Source organism: Argopecten irradians, chromosome 12 (assembly GCF_041381155.1).
Source record: "Argopecten irradians isolate NY chromosome 12, Ai_NY, whole genome shotgun sequence".
In the NCBI taxonomy this organism is placed as follows: Eukaryota; Metazoa; Mollusca; class Bivalvia; order Pectinida; family Pectinidae; genus Argopecten; species Argopecten irradians.
Window position 1 is genome coordinate 42,628,573 of NC_091145.1, and position 20,235 is coordinate 42,648,807.

The following is a 20,235-nucleotide window of genomic DNA, read 5'->3' on the forward strand; positions in this document are numbered from 1 at the left end:
TTGTAGCCACCTTTTTACAAGCAGCAGCTCTTCTTTATTACAATTTTAGTCTGATTTTTAGCAGCATTTCATTGTTAACAATACCTTGAGTGACTACCTTCATTTTTTACAATACCTTGTTATTATCAGTCTTTCTGTCCTATTATTACATACCTTGTTACTAGCAGCCACTCTGTTATTACAATACCTTGAGTGACTTTATTGAAGACCTCTTGAGTTTTACGCAGTCATTTCTGTTTGTTATTATTAACAATCCTTGTTACTATCAGTCATTTCTGTCCTATGTTACCTTACATAACAGCCACCTCTTGTATTAACAGTCATTTCTCCTTATCAATTCTGAGACTAGCCTCTTTCTGTTATTTAACAAGATCATCATTTCTGTTATTACTAGTTAACACCTTGAGTGTTTTTTTCTCCTATTAACAATACGTTGAGTGACTAGTACCCTTACGTGTTGATACAGTCTTTCTTAAAGTAACAATACCTTGAACTACCCAGTCATTTTTAAACACAACCTTTAGGTCATTTCTGTCTGTTATACCATTATTGCACACTTTCTGTTTAACGATATTGACCATACAGAAGACTAGCAGTCATCTCTGTTATTAACCTATCCACCTCTGATATTGAAGTCATCCACCTTTTTTATTAAACCAGCCACTATCTGTTACTAAAAGCAACTGCCACCTCTGTCCCCTTACTATCTTAGATTATCCCTTATACATTGTTCGCACTGTCCCCCTTAGTAGCAATTCAATAACATATTACAGATTTACAACACCCATCTGTCTGAAGTGAATAACAATCAATTCTGTCCTTGCGTTAACAACCACATCAGTCAATTCTGTCTTACGTTAAGAATAATTTGATTGATTAACTGTCATTTCTGTACTAAGGTAAGAAAAACTTTGAGTGACTAGCATTCATTTCTGTCCTAATGCATAACAATTACCTTTGCAGTGAATAGCAATAATTTCTGTTCCCGTATGCCAATACTTGATTTACTAGCCGTCACTTGAGTTTAAGTTAAAATAACCTGAGAGACTAGCTATCCGTCTTTTCCTAACCGTTAACAATATTGAGTGAATAAATAATTCATATCTTTCCTAACAGTTACACAACTACTTGGGTGTCAATTCAGTCATTTTGTCCTTTGTTAAAAAAATACCCTTGAGTGACTATAAGCATTTCTGTCCTTGGACAGTTAAACAATACAATTGGAAGTGCCTAGTAGTCAATTTCTATGTAAATTAAAACGTTAACAAAACCTTGCGTGACTAACATGTTTTCTCGTCCTAACTATGTATAACATATACCTTGAATGGACCTCAGCAGTCATTTCTGCCCTATAATCCGTTAACAATACCTTGAGTGACTAGCAGTCATTTCTGTCCTAATTGTTAACAACACATCCTATGAGTGAACTATAACAGTCATTTCTGTCCTAACGTTAACAATACCCTTGGTGACTAGCAGTCCTATTTCTGTCCTTACACGTAAACAATACAGTACTTTGAGTGACTAGCAGTGTACATTTCTGTCCTGAGTTAACAATACCTTGATGTGACTAGCAGTCATTTCTGTCCCTAATGTTAACAAATACCTTGAGTGACTAGCAGCTCCCATTTCTGTCCTACGTTTTAACAATACCTTGAGTGACTAGCAGTCATTTCTGTCCTAGCAGTCCATTTCTGGCTCTTCGTTACCAATACCTTGAGTGACTAGCAGTCATTTCTGTCCTAATGTGTAACAATACTTGCTTGAGTGACTAGCAGTCATTTCTGTCCTAACGTTAACAATACCTTGAGTGAGACTAGCAGTCATTTCTGTCCTTACGTTAACAATACATTGAGTGACTAGCAGTCATTTCTGTCCTAATGTTAACAATACCTTGAGGTGACTATACAGTCATTTCTGTCCTTACGTTAACAATACCTTGAGTGACTAGCAGTTCATTTCTGTCCTAATGTTTAACAATACCTTGAGTGACTAAGCAGTCATTTCTGTCCCTATGTTAACAATACCTTGAGTGACTTGCAGTCATTTCTGTCCTACATGTTAACAATACCTTGAGTGACTAGCAGTCATTTCTGTCTTACGTTAACAATAACTTGGAGTGACTAGCAGTTAATTTCTGTCCTAACGTTAACAATACTTGAGTGACTAGCAGTCATTTCTGTCCTAACTACGTTAACAATACCTTGAGTGACTAGCAGTCATTTCTGTCCTAACGTTAACAATACCTTGAAGTGACTAGCAGTCATTTTTCTGTCCTACGTTAACAATACTTTGAGTGACTAGCAGTCATTTCTGGCCTTAACGTTAACAATACCTTGAGTGACTAACAGTCATTTCTGTCCTAACGTTAACAATACCTTGAGTGACTAGCAGTCATTTCTGTCCTTACGTTAACAATACCTTGAGTGACTAACAGTCCCATTTCTGTCCTAATGTTATCAGATAACAATACTTGAGTGACTAGCAGTCATTTCTGTCCTAATTTAAATAACTTTGAGTGACTAGCAGTCATTTCTGTCCTTACGTTAACAATACATTGAGTGACTAGCAGTCATTTCTGTCCTAACGTTAACAATACCTTGAGTGACTAGTTACACAGTCATTTCTGTCCTAACGTTAACAATACCTTGGGTGACTAACAGTCATTTCTGTCCTAATGTTAACAATACCTTGAGTGACTAGCAGTCATTTCTGTCCTTACGTTAACAAACCTTGAGTGATAACAGTCATTTCTGTCCTAATGTTTAAAACATAATTTGAGTGACTAGCAGTCATTTCTGTCCTTACGTTAAACAATACTTTGGGTGACTAGCAGTCATTTCTGTCCTAATGTTAACAATACCTTGAGTGACTAGCAGTCATTTCTGTCCTAACGTTAACAATACCTTGAGTGACTAGCAGTCATTTCTGTCCTAATGTTAACAATACCTTAAAGTGACTAGCAGTCATTTTCCTGCTCTTCTGTTTTACGTTAACAATATCAGTCATTTGAGTTAACAATACTTGAGTGCAGTCATTTCTGTCCTAATGTTAACAATACCTTGAGTGACTAGCAGTCATTTCTGTCCTTACGTTAACAATACCTTGAGTGACTAGCAGTCATTTCTGTCCTAACGTTAACAATACCTTGAGTGACTAGCAGTGATTTCTCTCCTTACGTTAACAATACATTGAGTGACTAGCAGTCATTTCTGTCCTAATGTTAACAATACCTTGAGTGACTAACAGTCATTTCTGTCCTTACGTTTACAAAACCTTGAGTGACTAGCAGTCATTTCTGTCCTAATGTTAACAATACCTTGAGTGACTAGCAGTCATTTCTGTCCTAATGTTAACAATACCTTGAGTGACTAGCAGTCATTTCTGTCCTAACGTTAACAATACCTTGAGTGACTAGCAGTCATTTCTGTCCTAATGTTAACAATACCTTGAGTGACTTCAGTCATTTCTGTCCTTACGTTTAACAATACCTTGAGTGACTAGCAGTCATTTACCTAGTGTCCAGTATTTTTGTTAACAATACCTTGAGTGACTAGCAGTCATTTCTGTCCTTACATGTTAACAATACCTTGAGTGACTAGCAGTCATTTCTGTCCTACGTTAACAATACCTTGAGTGACTAGCAGTCATTTCTGTCCTTACGTTAACAATACCTTGAGTGACTAGCAGTCATTTCTGTCCTAATGTTAACAATACCTTGAGTGACTAGCAGTCATTTCTGTCCTTACGTTAACAATACCTTGGTGACTAGCAGTCATTTCTGTCCTAATGTTAACAATACCTTGAGTGACTGCAGTCATTTCTGTCCTAATGTTAACAATACCTTGAGTGACTAGCAGTCATTTCTGTCCTAATGTTAACAATACCTTGAGTGACTAGCAGTCATTTCTGTCCTTACGTTAACAATACCTTGAGTGACTAGCAGTCATTTCTGTCCTAATGTTAACAATACCTTGAGTGACTAGCAGTCATTTCTGTCCTAACGTTAACAATACCTTGAGTGACTAGCAGTCATTTCTGTCCTAACGTTAACAATACCTTGAGTGACTAGCAGTCATTTCTGTCCTAACGTTAACAATACCTTGAGTGACTAGCAGTCATTTCTGTCCTTACGTTAACAATACATTGAGTGACTAGCAGTCATTTCTCTCCTTACGTTAACAATACCTTGAGTGACTAGCAGTCATTTCTGTCCTTACGTTAACAATACATTGAGTGACTAGCAGTCATTTCTGTCCTTACTTCGTTAACAATACATTGAGTGACTAGCAGTCATTTCTGTCCTTACTTTAACAATACATTGAGTGACTAGCAGTCATTTCTGTCCTTACGTTAACAATACATTGAGTGACTAGCAGTCATTTCTGTCCTTACGTTTAACAATACATTGAGTGACTAGCAGTCATTTCTGTCCTTACTTTAACAATACATTGAGTGACTAGCAGTCATTTCTGTCCTTACTTTAACAATATATTGAGTGACTAGCAGTCATTTCTGTCCTAACGTTAACAATACCTTGAGTGATTAGCAGTCATTTCCGTCCAAATGTTAACAATACCTTGAGTGACTAGCAGTCATTTCTGTCCTAACGTTAACAATACATTGGGTGACTAACAGTCATTTCTGTCCTTACGTTAACAATACCTTGTGTGACTAGCAGTCATTTCTGTCCTTACGTTAACAATACCTAGAGTGACTAACAGTCATTTCTGACTTTACGTTAACAATACATTGAGTGACTAGCAGTCATTTCTGTCCTAATGTTAACAATACCTTGAGTGACTAGCAGTCATTTCTGTCCTAACGTTAACAATACCTTGAGTGACTAGCAGTCATTTCTGTCCTAATGTTAACAATACCTTGAGTGACTAGCAGTCATTTCTGTCCTTACGTTAACAATACCTTGAGTGACTAGCAGTCATTTCTGTCCTAACGTTAACAATACCTTGAGTGACTAGCAGTCATTTCTGTCCTAACGTTAACAATACCTTGAGTGACTAGCAGTCATTTCTGTCCTTACGTTAACAATACCTTGAGTGACTAGCAGTCATTTCTGACTTTACGTTAACAATACCTTGAGTGACTAGCAGTCATTTCTGTCCTTACGTTAACAATACCTTGAGTGACTAACAGTCATTTCTGACTTTTACGTTAACAATACATTGAGTGACTAACAGTCATTTCTGACTTTACGTTAACAATACCTTGAGTGACTAGCAGTCATTTCTCTCCTTATGTTAACAATACCTTGAGTGACTAGCAGTCATTTCTGTCCTTACGTTAACAATACCTTGAGTGACTAACAGTCATTTCTGTCCTTACGTTAACAATACCTTGAGTGACTAGCAGTCATTTCTGTCCTAATGTTAACAATACCTTGAGTGACTAGCAGTCATTTCTGTCCTTACGTTAACAATACATTGAGTGACTAGCAGTCATTTCTGTCCTTATGTTAACAATACATTGAGTGACTAGCAGTCATTTCTGTCCTTACTTTAACAATACATTGAGTGACTAGCAGTCATTTCTGTCCTTATGTTAACAATACCTTGAGTGACTAGCAGTCATTTCTGTCCTAATGTTAACAATACATTGAGTGACTAGCAGTCATTTCTGTCCTTACTTTGACAATACATTGAGTGACTAGCAGTCATTTCTGTCCTTACTTTAACAATACATTGAGTGACTAGCAGTCATTTCTGTCCTTATGTTAACAATACATTGAGTGACTAGCAGTCATTTCTGTCCTTACTTTAACAATACATTGAGTGACTAGCAGTCATTTCTGTCCTTACGTTAACAATACCTTGAGTGACTAACAGTCATTTCTGTCCTAATGTTAACAATACCTTGAGTGACTAGCAGTCATTTCTGTCCTTACGTTAACAATATATTGAGTGACTAGCAGTCATTTCTGTCCTTACGTTAACAATACCTTGAGTGACTAACAGTCATTTCTGACTTTACGTTAACAATACCTTGAGTGACTAGCAGTCATTTCTGTCCTTATGTTAACAATACCTTGAGTGACTAGCAGTCATTTCTCTCCTTACGTTAACAATACCTTGAGTGACTAGCAGTCATTTCTGTCCTAACGTTAACAATACCTTGAGAGACTAGCAGTGATTTCTCTCCTTACGTTAACAATACCTTGAGTGACTAGCAGTCATTTCTCTCCTTACGTTAACAATACATTGAGTGACTAGCAGTCATTTCTGTCCTTATGTTAACAATACATTGAGTGACTAGCAGTCATTTCTGTCCTTACGTTAACAATACATTGAGTGACTAGCAGTCATTTCTGTCCTTACGTTAACAATACCTTGAGTGACTAGCAGTCATTTCTGTCCTAATGTTAACAATACCTTGAGTGACTAGCAGTCATTTCTGTCCTAATGTTAACAATACCTTGAGTGACTAGCAGTCATTTCTGTCCTAACGTTAACAATACATTGGGTGACTAACAGTCATTTCTGTCCTTACGTTAACAATACCTTGTGTGACTAGCAGTCATTTCTGTCCTTACGTTAACAATACCTTGAGTGACTAGCAGTCATTTCTGACTTTACGTTAACAATACCTTGAGTGACTAGCAGTCATTTCTCTCCTTACGTTTACAATACCTTGTGTGACTAGCAGTGATTTCTTTACTTACGTTAACAATACATTGAGAGACTAGCAGTCATTTCTGTCCTTATGTTAACAATACATTGAGTGACAAGCAGTCATTTCTGTCCTTACTTTAACAATACATTGAATGACTAGCAGTCATTTCTGTCCTTACGTTAACAATACCTTGAGTGACTAGCAGTCATTTCTGTCCTTATGTTAACAATACATTGAGTGACTAGCAGTCATTTCATTGAGTGACTAGCAGTCATTTCTGTCCTTACTTTAACAATACATTGAGTGACTAGCAGTCATTTCTGTCCTTATGTTAACAATACATTGAGTGACTAGCAGTCATTTCTGTCCTTATGTTAACAATACATTGAGTGACTAGCAGTCATTTCTGTCCTTACGTTAACAATACCTTGAGTGACTAGCAGTCATTTCTGTCCTTATGTTAACAATACATTGAGTGACTAGCAGTCATTTTCTCTCCTTATGTTAACAATACCTTGAGTGACTAGCAGTCATTTCTCTCCTTACGTTAACAATACCTTGGGTGACTAGCAATCATTTCTCTCCTTACGTTTACAATACATTGAGTGACTAACAGTCATTTCTGTCCTTACGTTTACAATACCTTGAGTGACTAGTAGTGATTTCTGTCCTAACGTTAAGAATACCTTGAGTGACTAGCAGTCATTTCTGTCCTTACGTTAACAATACCTTGAGTGACTAGCAGTCATTTCTGTCCTAACGTTAACAATACCTTGAGTGACTAGCAGTCATTTCTGTCCTAACGTTAACAATACCTTGAGTGACTAGCAGTCATTTCTGTCCTAACGTTAACAATACCTTGAGTGACTAGCAGCCATTTCTCTCCTTACTTTAACACTACCTTGAGTGACTAGCAGTCATTTCTGTCCTTACGTTTACAATACCTTGAGTGACTAGCAGTGATTTCTGTCCTAACGTTAACAATACCTTGAGTGACTAGCAGTCATTTCTGTCCTAACGTTAACAATACCTTGAGTGACTAGCAGTCATTTCTGTCCTTACTTTAACAATATATTGAGTGACTAGCAGTCATTTCTGTCCTTACTTTAACAATACCTTGAGAGACTAGCTGTCATTTCTCTCCTTACGTTAACAATACCTTGAGAGACTAGCAGTCATTTATGTCCTTACTTTAACAATACCTTGAGAGACTAGCAGTCATTTCTCTCCTTACGTTAACAATACCTTGAGAGACTAGCAGTCATTTTCCTTACGTTAACAATACCTTGAGTGACTAGCAGTCATTTCTGACTTTACGTTAACAATACCTTGAGTGACTAGCAGTCATTTCTCTCCTTACGTTAACAATACCTTGAGTGACTAGCAGTCATTTCTCTCCTTACGTTAACAATACCTTGAGTGACTAGCAGTCATTTCTTCCTTACGTTAACAATACCTTGAGTGACTAGCAGTCATTTCTGACTTTACGTTAACAATACCTTGAGTGACTAGCAGTGATTTCTGTCCTTACGTTAACAATACCTTGTGTGACTAGCAGTCATTTCTGTCCTTACGTTAACAATACCTTGGGTGTCTAACTGTCATTTCTGACTTTACGTTAACAATACCTTGGGTGGACTAGAGACTTAGAACCAATAGTATAAACGCACCGTAAACGCTAAAACAACGTCACTTCCGGCATGAACAAATTCCTCGTGTAAACTCTTTACAAGCTCCGGGTGATCAAGAATTACTTCCGGCACAAATGACCCTGCTGTAAGATATCCTCTTCTCTCAAATTCGAATATGTATCCCTCCGCCACAATCACACTTTCCCCGTCTCGCAAACGTTGTAATAAACCTGTAAACAACAAAAAATACTAATTTTAATGTTTCTTAATAAGACATGTTACGTGGTGCATAAAATAAACAATTATAATTCACTGACATGCGTAATGATTGATGTTTTTGTACGCGACTACAAATACTGTTTGGTTAGAGTGATTTATTAAATATAATTAAGACAACCATTCCACACCTTATTGGTTTCTATTTGTCATAATTTCTGTTCTGTAAGAAGCGGAAGTCGATGTTGGCCGTTAGATAACGTAATCAGAGGACAATAATCAATATCCTTCTCTACAAATAGAATGTGTATAGCGTTTAGCGGATGATGTACTGATGCTATGATAGATACTGCCTTAGAAGTGTTTGTCGGTACTCTAACGTTTGGCCGACACTTTAGTTTGATCCTTTGTCTTGTCACTTTTATGTCCCCTTCACAGTGTCAACATTGTTAAAATATATCAACAGAATGCCACGTTTAAGTAGGTATGACAGCGTGGCGGAGCTGTAATGACAGAAACCAGTTCTTATTATGGACATTTCCTTCGACGTGTTACAGTTTTTTTGTTACATTACCAGTGTTATATTCCATAGGTCGGCATGGCAATGAATTTTGTGTACGCCAGTGAGAATAAGAACATTTGTGAATGTGGCTATACGTCGAGGTGTCATTATAAGATACTGTTATATGTTTCATATAAAGGTGTTAACAGCAGACGTTTTGTATCTAAAAATAAAGAAAGAAAAACATTAACTACCAAGAAAGTGATTGCTCTATCGACACACTCAATATTGTGGTTTAGTCTTAGTCACACTGCTGAAAATTCTCTAAAAAAAAACCCGGACATTTTTTGGGATGTGACATATTCTAGTTTTGTCAGAGGAAAGGAAACTATTGTGACAGACATAATAAACGCCATACCAATAAACGCCCAAGGGAATTTCGTAAATGCTAAACCTATTCAGTCAGGTTATTGACGTTCATTTTGGCAACTTAATTTTATCTAAGCAATAGCCGCTAAAGATGTGCTTAATCTATAATATTGCAAAATTGATTTTAAAATACGAACAAAATATATTCGTGTAATTTTGTTTTGGACCACAATACATTAAACACAAACATTGAATTTTGGTCGAACTATTGCGTTAACTACGTCAACCGTTAAACAGAAAGAGGAATTGAAAACGCGGAAGCAATTCGCCGCGAAAAACAATTTGTTTATAGTAAATGATTTTGATTAAGTCAAAACTATTTTCTCTTCTAGGATTCAAGCATGGTCCATGATTTCTATCTAGAGGCATGAGCGTTGTGTTGGAGAGGATAGACAGAATAGTGTCGCTGACATTCTATAGATGAAGCTACTATTTTGTTCTGTGCTCCCTGAACGACGTTAAGCAGTACATTGGAGAGTCAGGTCTAAAATTGCTTTTAAACCCAATCAATTGGTTGTAACATTTCCTTGAGGACCTATGGCTTATAAGTACCGAGGTAGCTCTCGGGTTCGTGACGTGAATTCTAGAGGATAGGGAGGATTATACTCAGTACATTGCGTGCGCCTCGACCATACAGAAATGTTGGTAAGCCACATACTGGGATATAAAAGATGTAAGGAAGTACGGTATGAGTTACACAAGATAACGGCAACTTGATCACCACGCTCTACAGCTGTTCTCTCTGTGATACGTGTTAGTAAAAATCAAAAATGGCGAGGAAGGAAATATACCTGAAAATTCTCAGTGAACGTTTACCAAAATAACCCAAATCACACAGTGTGTATATGTTTTCTAAATAACAATCAGTTTACATTCGCAAAATTCCATCACAGTAGTCTTCGCTAGTTTAATTAACATATTTCGACTTTTGCACTATCCTATCCATTCACGCGTAGCAAATTACTACTGACGTCGGTACAGGACTACTAACGTCAATACATCCACTTATCCAGTCATTCGTGACAGAAATGGACTACAGACGTCGGTACATCCACTTATCTAGTCATTCGTGAAAGAAATGGACTACTGACGTCGGTACATTCCCTTATCTAGTCGTTCGTGACAATAATGGACTACTGACGATGGTACATCCCCTTATCTAGTCATCTGTGATAGAAATGGACTACTGACGTCGGTACTTCCCCTTCTCTAGTCATCCGTGACAGAAATCGACTAATGACGTCGGTACATCCCCTTCTCTAGTCGCCCACCCGTGAAAGAAATGGACTACTGATGTCGGTACATTCCATTATCTAGTCATTCGTTACAGAAATGGACTACTGACGTCGGTACATTCACTTATCTAGTCATTCGTGAAAGAAATGGACTACTGACGTCGGTACATTCACTTATCTAGTCATTCGTGACAGAAATGGACTACTGACGTCGGTACATTCCCTTATCTAGTCATTCGAGACAGAAATGGACTACTGACGTCGGTACATTCCCTTATCTAGTCATTCGAGACAGAAATGGACTACTGATGTCGGTACATTCCATTATCTAGTCATTCGTTACAGAAATGGACTACTGACGTCGGTACATTCACTTATCTAGTCATTCGTGACAGATATGGACTACTGACGTCGGTACATTCACTTATCTAGTCATTCGAGACAGAAATGGACTACCTTCACAGTAGTCTTCGCTGGTTTAATTAACATATTTCGACTTGTGCATTTTCCTATCCATTTACGCGTAGCAAGTTACTACTGACGTCGGTACATCCGTTTATCTAGTTATCCGAGACAGAAATGGACTACTAACGTCAATACATCCACTTATCTAGTCATTTGTGACAGAAGTTGACTACCGACGTCGGTACATCCCCTTATCTAGTCAACCGTGAGAGAAATCGACTAATAACGTCAGTACATCCCCTTATCTAGTCAACCGAGACAGAAATCGACTAATGACGTCGGTACCTCCCCTTCTCTATTCGCCCGTGACAGAAATTGACTACTGACGTCGGTACGTCCCCTTATTTAGTCACCCACACTGAAAGAAATGGACTACTGACGTCGGTACATCCAATTTTATCGCACCTCGGACAGAAATGTCCCCAAATGATTGGCGGAGAGCCGTCACGTGGTGACCCCCTAATACTTTATAGGGGGTCAGTAAATTTTATTATGGTGCAATATGGCGGCTGTCGCCCTCGCTTCAAAATTTTAACCCATTCTCTTCAACTAAATATACTATTTCTTTATCGTAAAAATATATTTTACTTATTATTTTTTATGTAAAATTCATTTAAAATCGTTTTAATTTTTCAAATTAAATGAAACGGATTTTTTTAAATACGAGTTGCTTCCCCTACGCCAGTTTGAAAGTTGATGACGCGGTGAAAGTCAAACGTAAGAATTCAAGCGTTTTCTTGACTGCGACCATTAACAAATGGAGGGGGTTCGTATCTTTAGATCTATCAACCCTCACTCTACAGCTAATTTATCGGCATTACTTTAAGTGATTGCAGAGAATGCAGAGATGATCACGAGTCTGCGCTATAAATGTTGGATTGATGTTTGTGTCACTTTTGTTTGTGATGCTTTCAATATACAACCATTCTGATGTCGCATTGAGGTAGGCCTATTGTGCACTAGGAATGTCGAATTATTGTTGATTTATGAATTACTCAGTATTGTTCTTCAGGTTCCTTATATATAGTAATTTGCAGATTCTGGAAAGAAATACATACATGTAAATAAATACGTAGGCCTACTGTAGGCCAAATATTTAAAAATGCAGCGATTGTTTTATACTTCGCCAGCATGGTTCAGGATTAATATCGGATTCTTGAGAAAACAAATAGGAAACAAAGATCTAATGAAACAAATAAATGGTCCTCGATGCGATAAATTCGTTATATAGTCAGTTACTGACCCCCTATAAAGGCATAGAGGGTCAGTAAGAAGTATATGAGGCTCGGGCTACGCCCTCGCCCCCTATAAATCTTACTGACCCTCTATGCCTTTAAAGGGGAGTCAGTAACTGACTATATAACTAATAATCTAGTCATCCATGATAGACATGGACTACTGACGTCGGTACATTACCTTATCTAGTCATCTGTGACAGAAATGGACTACTGACGTCGGTACATTCCCTTATCTAGTCATCTGTGACAGAAATGGACTACTGACGTCGGTACATTCCCTTATCTAGTCATCTGTGACAGAAATGGACTACTGACGTCGGTACATTCCCTTATCTAGTCATCTGTGACAGAAATGGACTACAGACGTCGGTACATTCCCTTATCTAGTCATCTGTGACAGAAATGGACTACAGACGTCGGTACATTCCCTTATCTAGTCATCCATGATAGATATGGACTACTGACGTCGGTACATTCCCTTATCTAGTCATCTGTGACAGAAATGGACTACAGACGTCGGTACATCCCCTTATCTAGTCATCCATGATAGAAATGGACTACTGACGTCGGTACATTCCCTTATCTAGTCATCTGTGACAGAAATGGACTACTGACGTCGGTACATTCCCTTATCTAGTCATCTGTGACAGAAATGGACTACTGACGTCGGTACATTCCCTTATCTAGTCATCTGTGACAGAAATGGACTACTGACGTCGGTACATTCCCTTATCTAGTCATCTGTGACAGAAATGGACTACTGACGTCGGTAAATTCCCTTATCTAGTCATCTGTGACAGAAATGGACTACTGACGTCGGTACATTCCCTTATCTAGTCATCTGTGATAGAAATGGACTACTGACGTCGGTACATCCCCTTATCTAGTCATCCATGATAGATATGGACTACTGACGTCGGTACACATTCCCTTATCTAGTCATCTGTGACAGAAATGGACTACAGACGTCGGTACATCCCATTATCTTGTCATCCATGATAGACATGGACTACTGACGTCGGTAAATTCCCTTATCTAGTCATCTGTGACAGAAATGGACTACTGACGTCGGTACATTCCCTTATCTAGCCATCTGTGACAGAAATGGACTACTGACGTCGGTACATTCCCTTATCTAGTCATCTGTGACAGAAATGGACTACTGACGTCGGTACATTCCCTTATCTAGTCATCTGTGACAGAAATGGACTACTGACGTCGGTACATTCCCTAATCTAGTCATCTGTGACAGAAATGGACTACTGACGTCGGTACATTCCCTTATCTAGTCATCTGTGACAGAAATGGACTTCTGACGACGGTACATTCCCTTATCTAGTCATCTGTGACCGAAATGGACTACTGACGTCGGTACATCCTATTATCTAGTCATTCATGATAGACATGGACTACTCACATCGTACATCAATTTATCTAGTCATTCGTGACAGAAATGGACTACTAACGTCGGTACATTCCCTTATCTAGCCATTCGTGACAGAAATGGACTACTAACGTCGGTACATTCACTTATCTAGTCATTAGACATTCGAGACAGAAATGGACTGCAGACGACGGTAATCCAGACGACGGTAATCCCTTTATCTAGTCATGGTCGTGACAGAAATGGAATACTGACATCGGTACATTCCCCTTATCTAGTCATCCGGGATAGAAATGGACTACTGACGTCGGTACATTCCCTTATCTAGTCATTCGTGAAAGAAATTGACTACTGACGTCGATACATCCACTTATCTGGTCATCCGTGACAGAAATTGACTACTGACATCGGTACATCCCCTTATCTAGTCATCTGTGACAGAAATGGACTACTGACGTCGGTACATCCACTTATCTGGTCACCCGTGACAGAAATTGACTACTGACGTCGGTATATCCCTTTATCTAGTCATCTGTGACAGAAATGGACTACTGACGTTGGTACATCCCATTATCTAGTCATTCATGATAGACATGGACTACTGACGTCGGTACATTCCCTTATCTAGTCATCCGGGACAGACAGAAATGGACTACTGACGTCGGTACATCCCGTTATCTAGTCATCCAAGACCGAGACAAAAATAGATTACTGACGTCGGTACAATCCCTTATTTAGTCATCCATGATAGGTATGGTCTACTGACATCGGTACATTTCCTTATCTAGTCATCCGGGACAGAAATGGACTACATACGTCGGTACATTCCCTTATTTAGTCTTCCATGATAGATATGGACTACTGACGTCCGTAAATTCCCTTATCGGTACATCGCCTTATCTAGTCATCCGAGACAGAAATTGACTACTGACGATGGTACAATCCCTTATCTAGTCATCCGAGACAGAAATTGACTACTGACGATGGTACAATCCCTTATCTAGTCATCCGAGACAGAAATTGACTACTGACGATGGTACAATCCCTTATCTAGTCATCCGAGACAGAAATTGACTACTGACGATGGTACAATCTCTTATCTAGTCATCCGTGACAGAAATGGACTACTGACGTCGGTACATCCCCTAGTTATCTAGTCATTCGTGATAGATATGGACTACTGACGTCGGTACATTCCCTTATCTAATCATCCGTGATAGATATGGACTACTGACGTCGGTACATTCCCTTATCTAATCATCCGTGATAGATATGGACTACTGACGTCGGTACATCCCCTTATCTAGTCATCTTTGACCGAAATGACTACTGACATCGGTACATTCCCTTATCTAATCATCCGTGATAGATATGGACTACTGACGTCGGTACATCCCCTTATCTAGTCATCTGTGACCGAAATGACTACTGACATCGGTACATTCCCTTATCTAGTCATCCATGATAGATAAGGACTACTGACATCGGTACATTCCCTAATCTAATCATTCGTGACAGAAATGGACTACTGACGTCGGTACATTCCCTTATCTAGTCATCCATGATAGATATGGACTACTGACATCGGTACATCCCCTTATCTAGTCATTCGTGATAGATATGGACTACTGACATCGGTACATTCCCTTATCTAGTCATTCGTTACAGACATGGACTACTGATATCGGTACATTCCCTTATCTAGTCATCCGGGACAGAAATGGACTACTGACGTCGGTACATTCCCTCATATAGTCATTCGTGATAGATATGGACCACTGACGTCGGTACATCCCCTTATCTAGTCATCCGGGACAGAAATGGACTACAGACGTCGGTACATTCCCTCATATAGTCATTCGTGACAGAAATGGACTACTGACGTCGGTACAGTCCCTTGTCTAGTCATGCGTGACAGAAATGGACTGCAAGCGACGGTACATTCCCTAATCTAGTCATTCGTTGCAGAAATGGACTACAGACGTCGGTACATTCCCTTATCTAGTCATTCGTGATAGATATGGACTACTGACATCGGTACATTCCCTTATCTAGTCATGCGTGACAGAAATGGACTGCAAGGGACGGTACATTCCCTAATCTAGTCATTCGTTGCAGAAATGGACTACAGACATCAGTACATTCCCTTATCTATTCATCCGGGACAGAAATGGACTACAGACATCAGTACATTCCCTCATATAGTCATTCGTGATAGATATGGACTACTGACATCGGTACATTCCCTTATCTAGCCATCCATTATAGACATGGACTACTGTCGTTGGTACATTTCCTTATCTAGTCATCCATGAAAGATATGGACTACCGACATCGGTACTTTCCCTTATCTAGTCATCCGGAACAGAAATAGACAACAGAAGTCGGTACATTCCCTTATCTAGTCATCCATGACAGAAATGGACTACAGACGTCGGTACATCCACTTATCTAGTCATTCGTTAAAGAAATGGAATACAGACGTCGGTACATCCACTTATCTAGTCATTCGTTAAAGAAATGGAATACTGACGTCGGTACATTCCCTTATCTAGTCATCCATGACTGAAATGGCTGCAGAAGACGGTACATCCCCTTATCTACTCTTTGTTTTTAATCATTTAGATAAGTAGACATTGATATGTTATTAAATACTCTATGTTATCAATCATTTCAGATAAGTAAATGTTGATATGTTATTAAATACTCTATGTTATCAATCATTTCAGATAAGTAAATGTTGATATGTTATTAAATACTCTATGTTATCAATCATTTCAGATAAGTAAATGTTGATATGTTATTAAATACTCTATGTTATCAATCATTTCAGATAAGTAAATGTTGATATGTTATTAAATACTCTATGTTATCAATCATTTCAGATAAGTAAATGTTGATATGTTATTAAATACTCTATGTTATCAATCATTTCAGATAAGTAAATGTTGATATGTTATTAAATACTCTATGTTATCAATCATTTCAGATAAGTAAATGTTGATATGTTATTAAATACTCTATGTTATCAATCATTTCAGATAAGTAAATGTTGATATGTTATTAAATACTCTATGTTATCAATCATTTCAGATAATTAAATGTTGATATGTTATTAAATACTCTATGTTATCAATCATTTCAGATAAGTAATTGTTGATATGTTATTAAATACTCTATGTTATCAATCATTTCAGATAAATCATTTCAGATAAGTAAATGTTGATAGGTTATTAAATACTCTATGTTATCAATCATTTCAGATAAGTAAATGTTGATATGTTATTAAATACTCTATTTTATTAATCATTTCAGATAAGTAAATATTGATATGTTATTTTTTAAATAGTCCATGTTATCTATCATTTCAGATAAGTAATTGATATAACGCTATTCAAAATTGAAAAAACAAATCACATCAATATAAAAAAATCATGTTTATACTAATATAATTAGTAAATAGAGAATAAGACAATTTAGTAGTATGTTTTATACTCAAAGTGAGTTTACGTCAATTGGAAAGTTCGGTAAAGTCTAGAGAGAACGACGCGGTTTGTTGTTGGTAGATTGATAGTTTTGTCCCTGTCAATGTAGTCAATCATTGCCTAAAAAGTCAAGGTTAGAAAGTATACAGGAAACAAAGGAAATATCATTCCACTGCCATTGTGTAAGTATATGTATTGCTGTTACGTGACATTATCCATAATAAATATATTGCTGTAACATGTCACGGGAAATACCGAGAGGGTTTCACCGCGCTCATACATAACTATTAATCTTCAGGCCTAAGTCTCTGGTGGAAGGCAACAAAGATTAATGCTTTCTTTGGAATCAATTAAATGTATACAATGCACAGTAGATAGTTTTATTAGCTTTTCTGCATCTATTCCTTAAAAACAAGGATCGATCGCTCCTAAGGACACCACCTTATGGGAATTAATAGTAGACATTACGAAACTCAAAAGATATGCCATTTCACCATCAATGAACATCAGAGGGAAAACAGAGAAAACGTGCGATTATGTTGTCTATATCAAAATAATATAGAGAAGACTTCTAATTCAACACTTTTATATGGCTATTATGGAGGGACACTAGGTTCACTAGCTTTTCAAAGATTTAGAAGCTTCCTAACCTATCATGATAAAGCACCGTGCTTTACAAAATGGGCATTGTTTGAACCAAGGGAAAGTGAAGCGTTTTTTGGTGATACCTGCTATACAAAATGGGCATTGTTTGAACCAAGGGAAAGTGAAGCGTTTTTTGGTGATACCTGCCATACAAAATGGGCATTGTTTGAACCAAGGGAAATTGAAGCATTTTTTGGTGATACCTGCTATACAAAATGAGCATTGGTTGAACCAAGGGAAAGTGAAGCGTTTTTTGGTGATACCTGCCAAACAAAATTGGCATTGTTTGATCCAAGGGAAAGTGAAGCGATTTTTGGTGATACCTGCCATACAAAATGTGCATTGTTTGAACCAAGGGAAAGTGAAACGTTTTTTTACTGAAAAAGCTTGCTTTTCCAGTATTGCTACGGCCCGGATGACCCACTAATTTAAATGCGATTGACCTCTCATTTGCATGCGATTTTTTCTCTTTTCCTCTTTCTAGAACAAATATACTGCCATAGTGCAGTTAAACAACTTCTATGGTATTTCATTAAATAGAATAGTTTCAAACATGTCTACAAAAACTATAGCATGAACGTCTATAATTGAAAAATAGTGAGGATAATTTACATCAGTGGTAGCGATCGGTGGCCTAATTCTCGCCAGCATTTGCATATATTTATGTAAACATCCGGTTTGGGTAACACTAAATAAAGGAATTGTCAGGATTTTGGTATGTAAGTATCTAATTGTAGTTTGATGTATACATTCGTAATCTATTATATAATGACATTTTTTTTATTCATCCCGACGTAAGAAAGATACAAAAGTTGTTTGTTTTTACATGTATTATATTGATAGTCATTTTGGAGAACAGGTACGTTCGTATTGTGATCATGTCATTACGATGGCCCACTGAATTTAACCAAGTCTCACTCAAACAGACGCTTGTTAACTTACGTACGCATCAAGCGTCTGGGTGATCTATGCAGAAGCTAACAAACACGATAAATTCTGAGTTACGCTGGTTCCTTATCATTTCGCACGGATTGTCAACTAACGCATCCATTCATTAACGAAGGGAATATTTAATACACGGATACAGATACAATGAAATATCGTGACACTCAGCAATAGTGTAAACGGCCGAATGTAAACAAAGACGTCATCACGCAAAGCGGACCTGTGATGTAAACTTGCAAGTCAAGAAATATTTTCCATTTAATTATCGAGCGTAATAAATGCATTCTCATATCTGAAAAACACCGAAGAATATTTGAACACTGCATGTTGCAAGCCACCTTGCTAGTAAAGTACGGAATTCTTTTTGTATTTGGAGACAGAAGCAGTGAAAATCGTAAGTTTCATTTCGTTTTGCTTCTTTGCCTATCATGCCTATGGGTCGGTATATTATTATATGAACTATTTGACAGACATCTGCACATGAAGTGAACTTACAACATCATGAGTATGTGTGAATTCCTGCTAACATCCATATAATCGACGTTTTATTTTATTACAACGCAACAAAATTGAATATCACTTTAAATTTGAAGTAGTTTGTTGTTATATAATTAGCAGTTGACAAGATTCATTTTTGGTATTATTTTCTAATGCGATGACATCAAATTTAATATTAATGCATAGAGTCAATTTACCAGAATTTAGCATGTATGTGTAATACCAGAAACATATATACATGTATATATGTTTCTGGTAATACACATGTGAATACAGAATTTCTTTAGATAAATAGAAGAATTGTAATGCTAGATTTATTTAAGACCATTAATATCTGGGATTTCGAAATTGGCGGTATGAACTTAAAACATCGATTAAACAGTCACTACATATATAACTTCATGGATTCAGAGAATTTATAATAACACTTACCAAAATAAACAATAACCTGTGCACTGTAATATATCATACATGGTAAATTTACACTTGCTCAATATTACAGTATTTGGTTTAAAGTAAGTTTTGCTAACAGTCAAAACATTGTATTTTATCAATGTGTATCAGATATAGGAGACAAATTAATTATGATGCTAATATATTAAAGATGCTTCACCGCTGACAAATGGTATTTTTTCACAATCAAAAACGGGAGCAGACAATTTAGTATTTTTCTTCAGTTACAAAAGTTAAAAATATAAATAAAATAATTAATTGCATGCATCCCAAAAAAATTCTGTAGCACTATATCCTATATGGAATGAAGTACTGAGTGCGCTTGACCCAAAGGAAAAATTAATTATTTTATATTATTTTTTGTGTTAATTAGACTTATGCATACACGATTAAGGTTAACTAATTATTGTTCAAATGATGAATATCATTTATACTCTGTCGGCGGTGGAGCATCTTTAACTCAATGTACTTGTGTACATGAG

General features: G+C 37.3%; 1 protein-coding gene across 1 annotated transcript in view; it reads right to left on the reverse strand.

Moving 5' to 3' along the window:
- The window catches only part of LOC138305124 (betaine--homocysteine S-methyltransferase 1-like), a 38,011-nt gene extending 28,947 nt beyond the window's left edge, over positions 1–9,064 (reverse strand). Inside the window, exons 1-2 of the mRNA XM_069245524.1 lie at positions 9,049–9,064; positions 8,298–8,488 (exon numbers count right to left, since the gene is read on the reverse strand). Coding sequence (XP_069101625.1) covers positions 8,298–8,488; positions 9,049–9,064 — 207 coding nt within the window. The remainder of the gene's footprint in view (positions 1–8,297; positions 8,489–9,048) is intronic.
- Between the last annotated feature and the right edge of the window lie 11,171 nt (positions 9,065–20,235).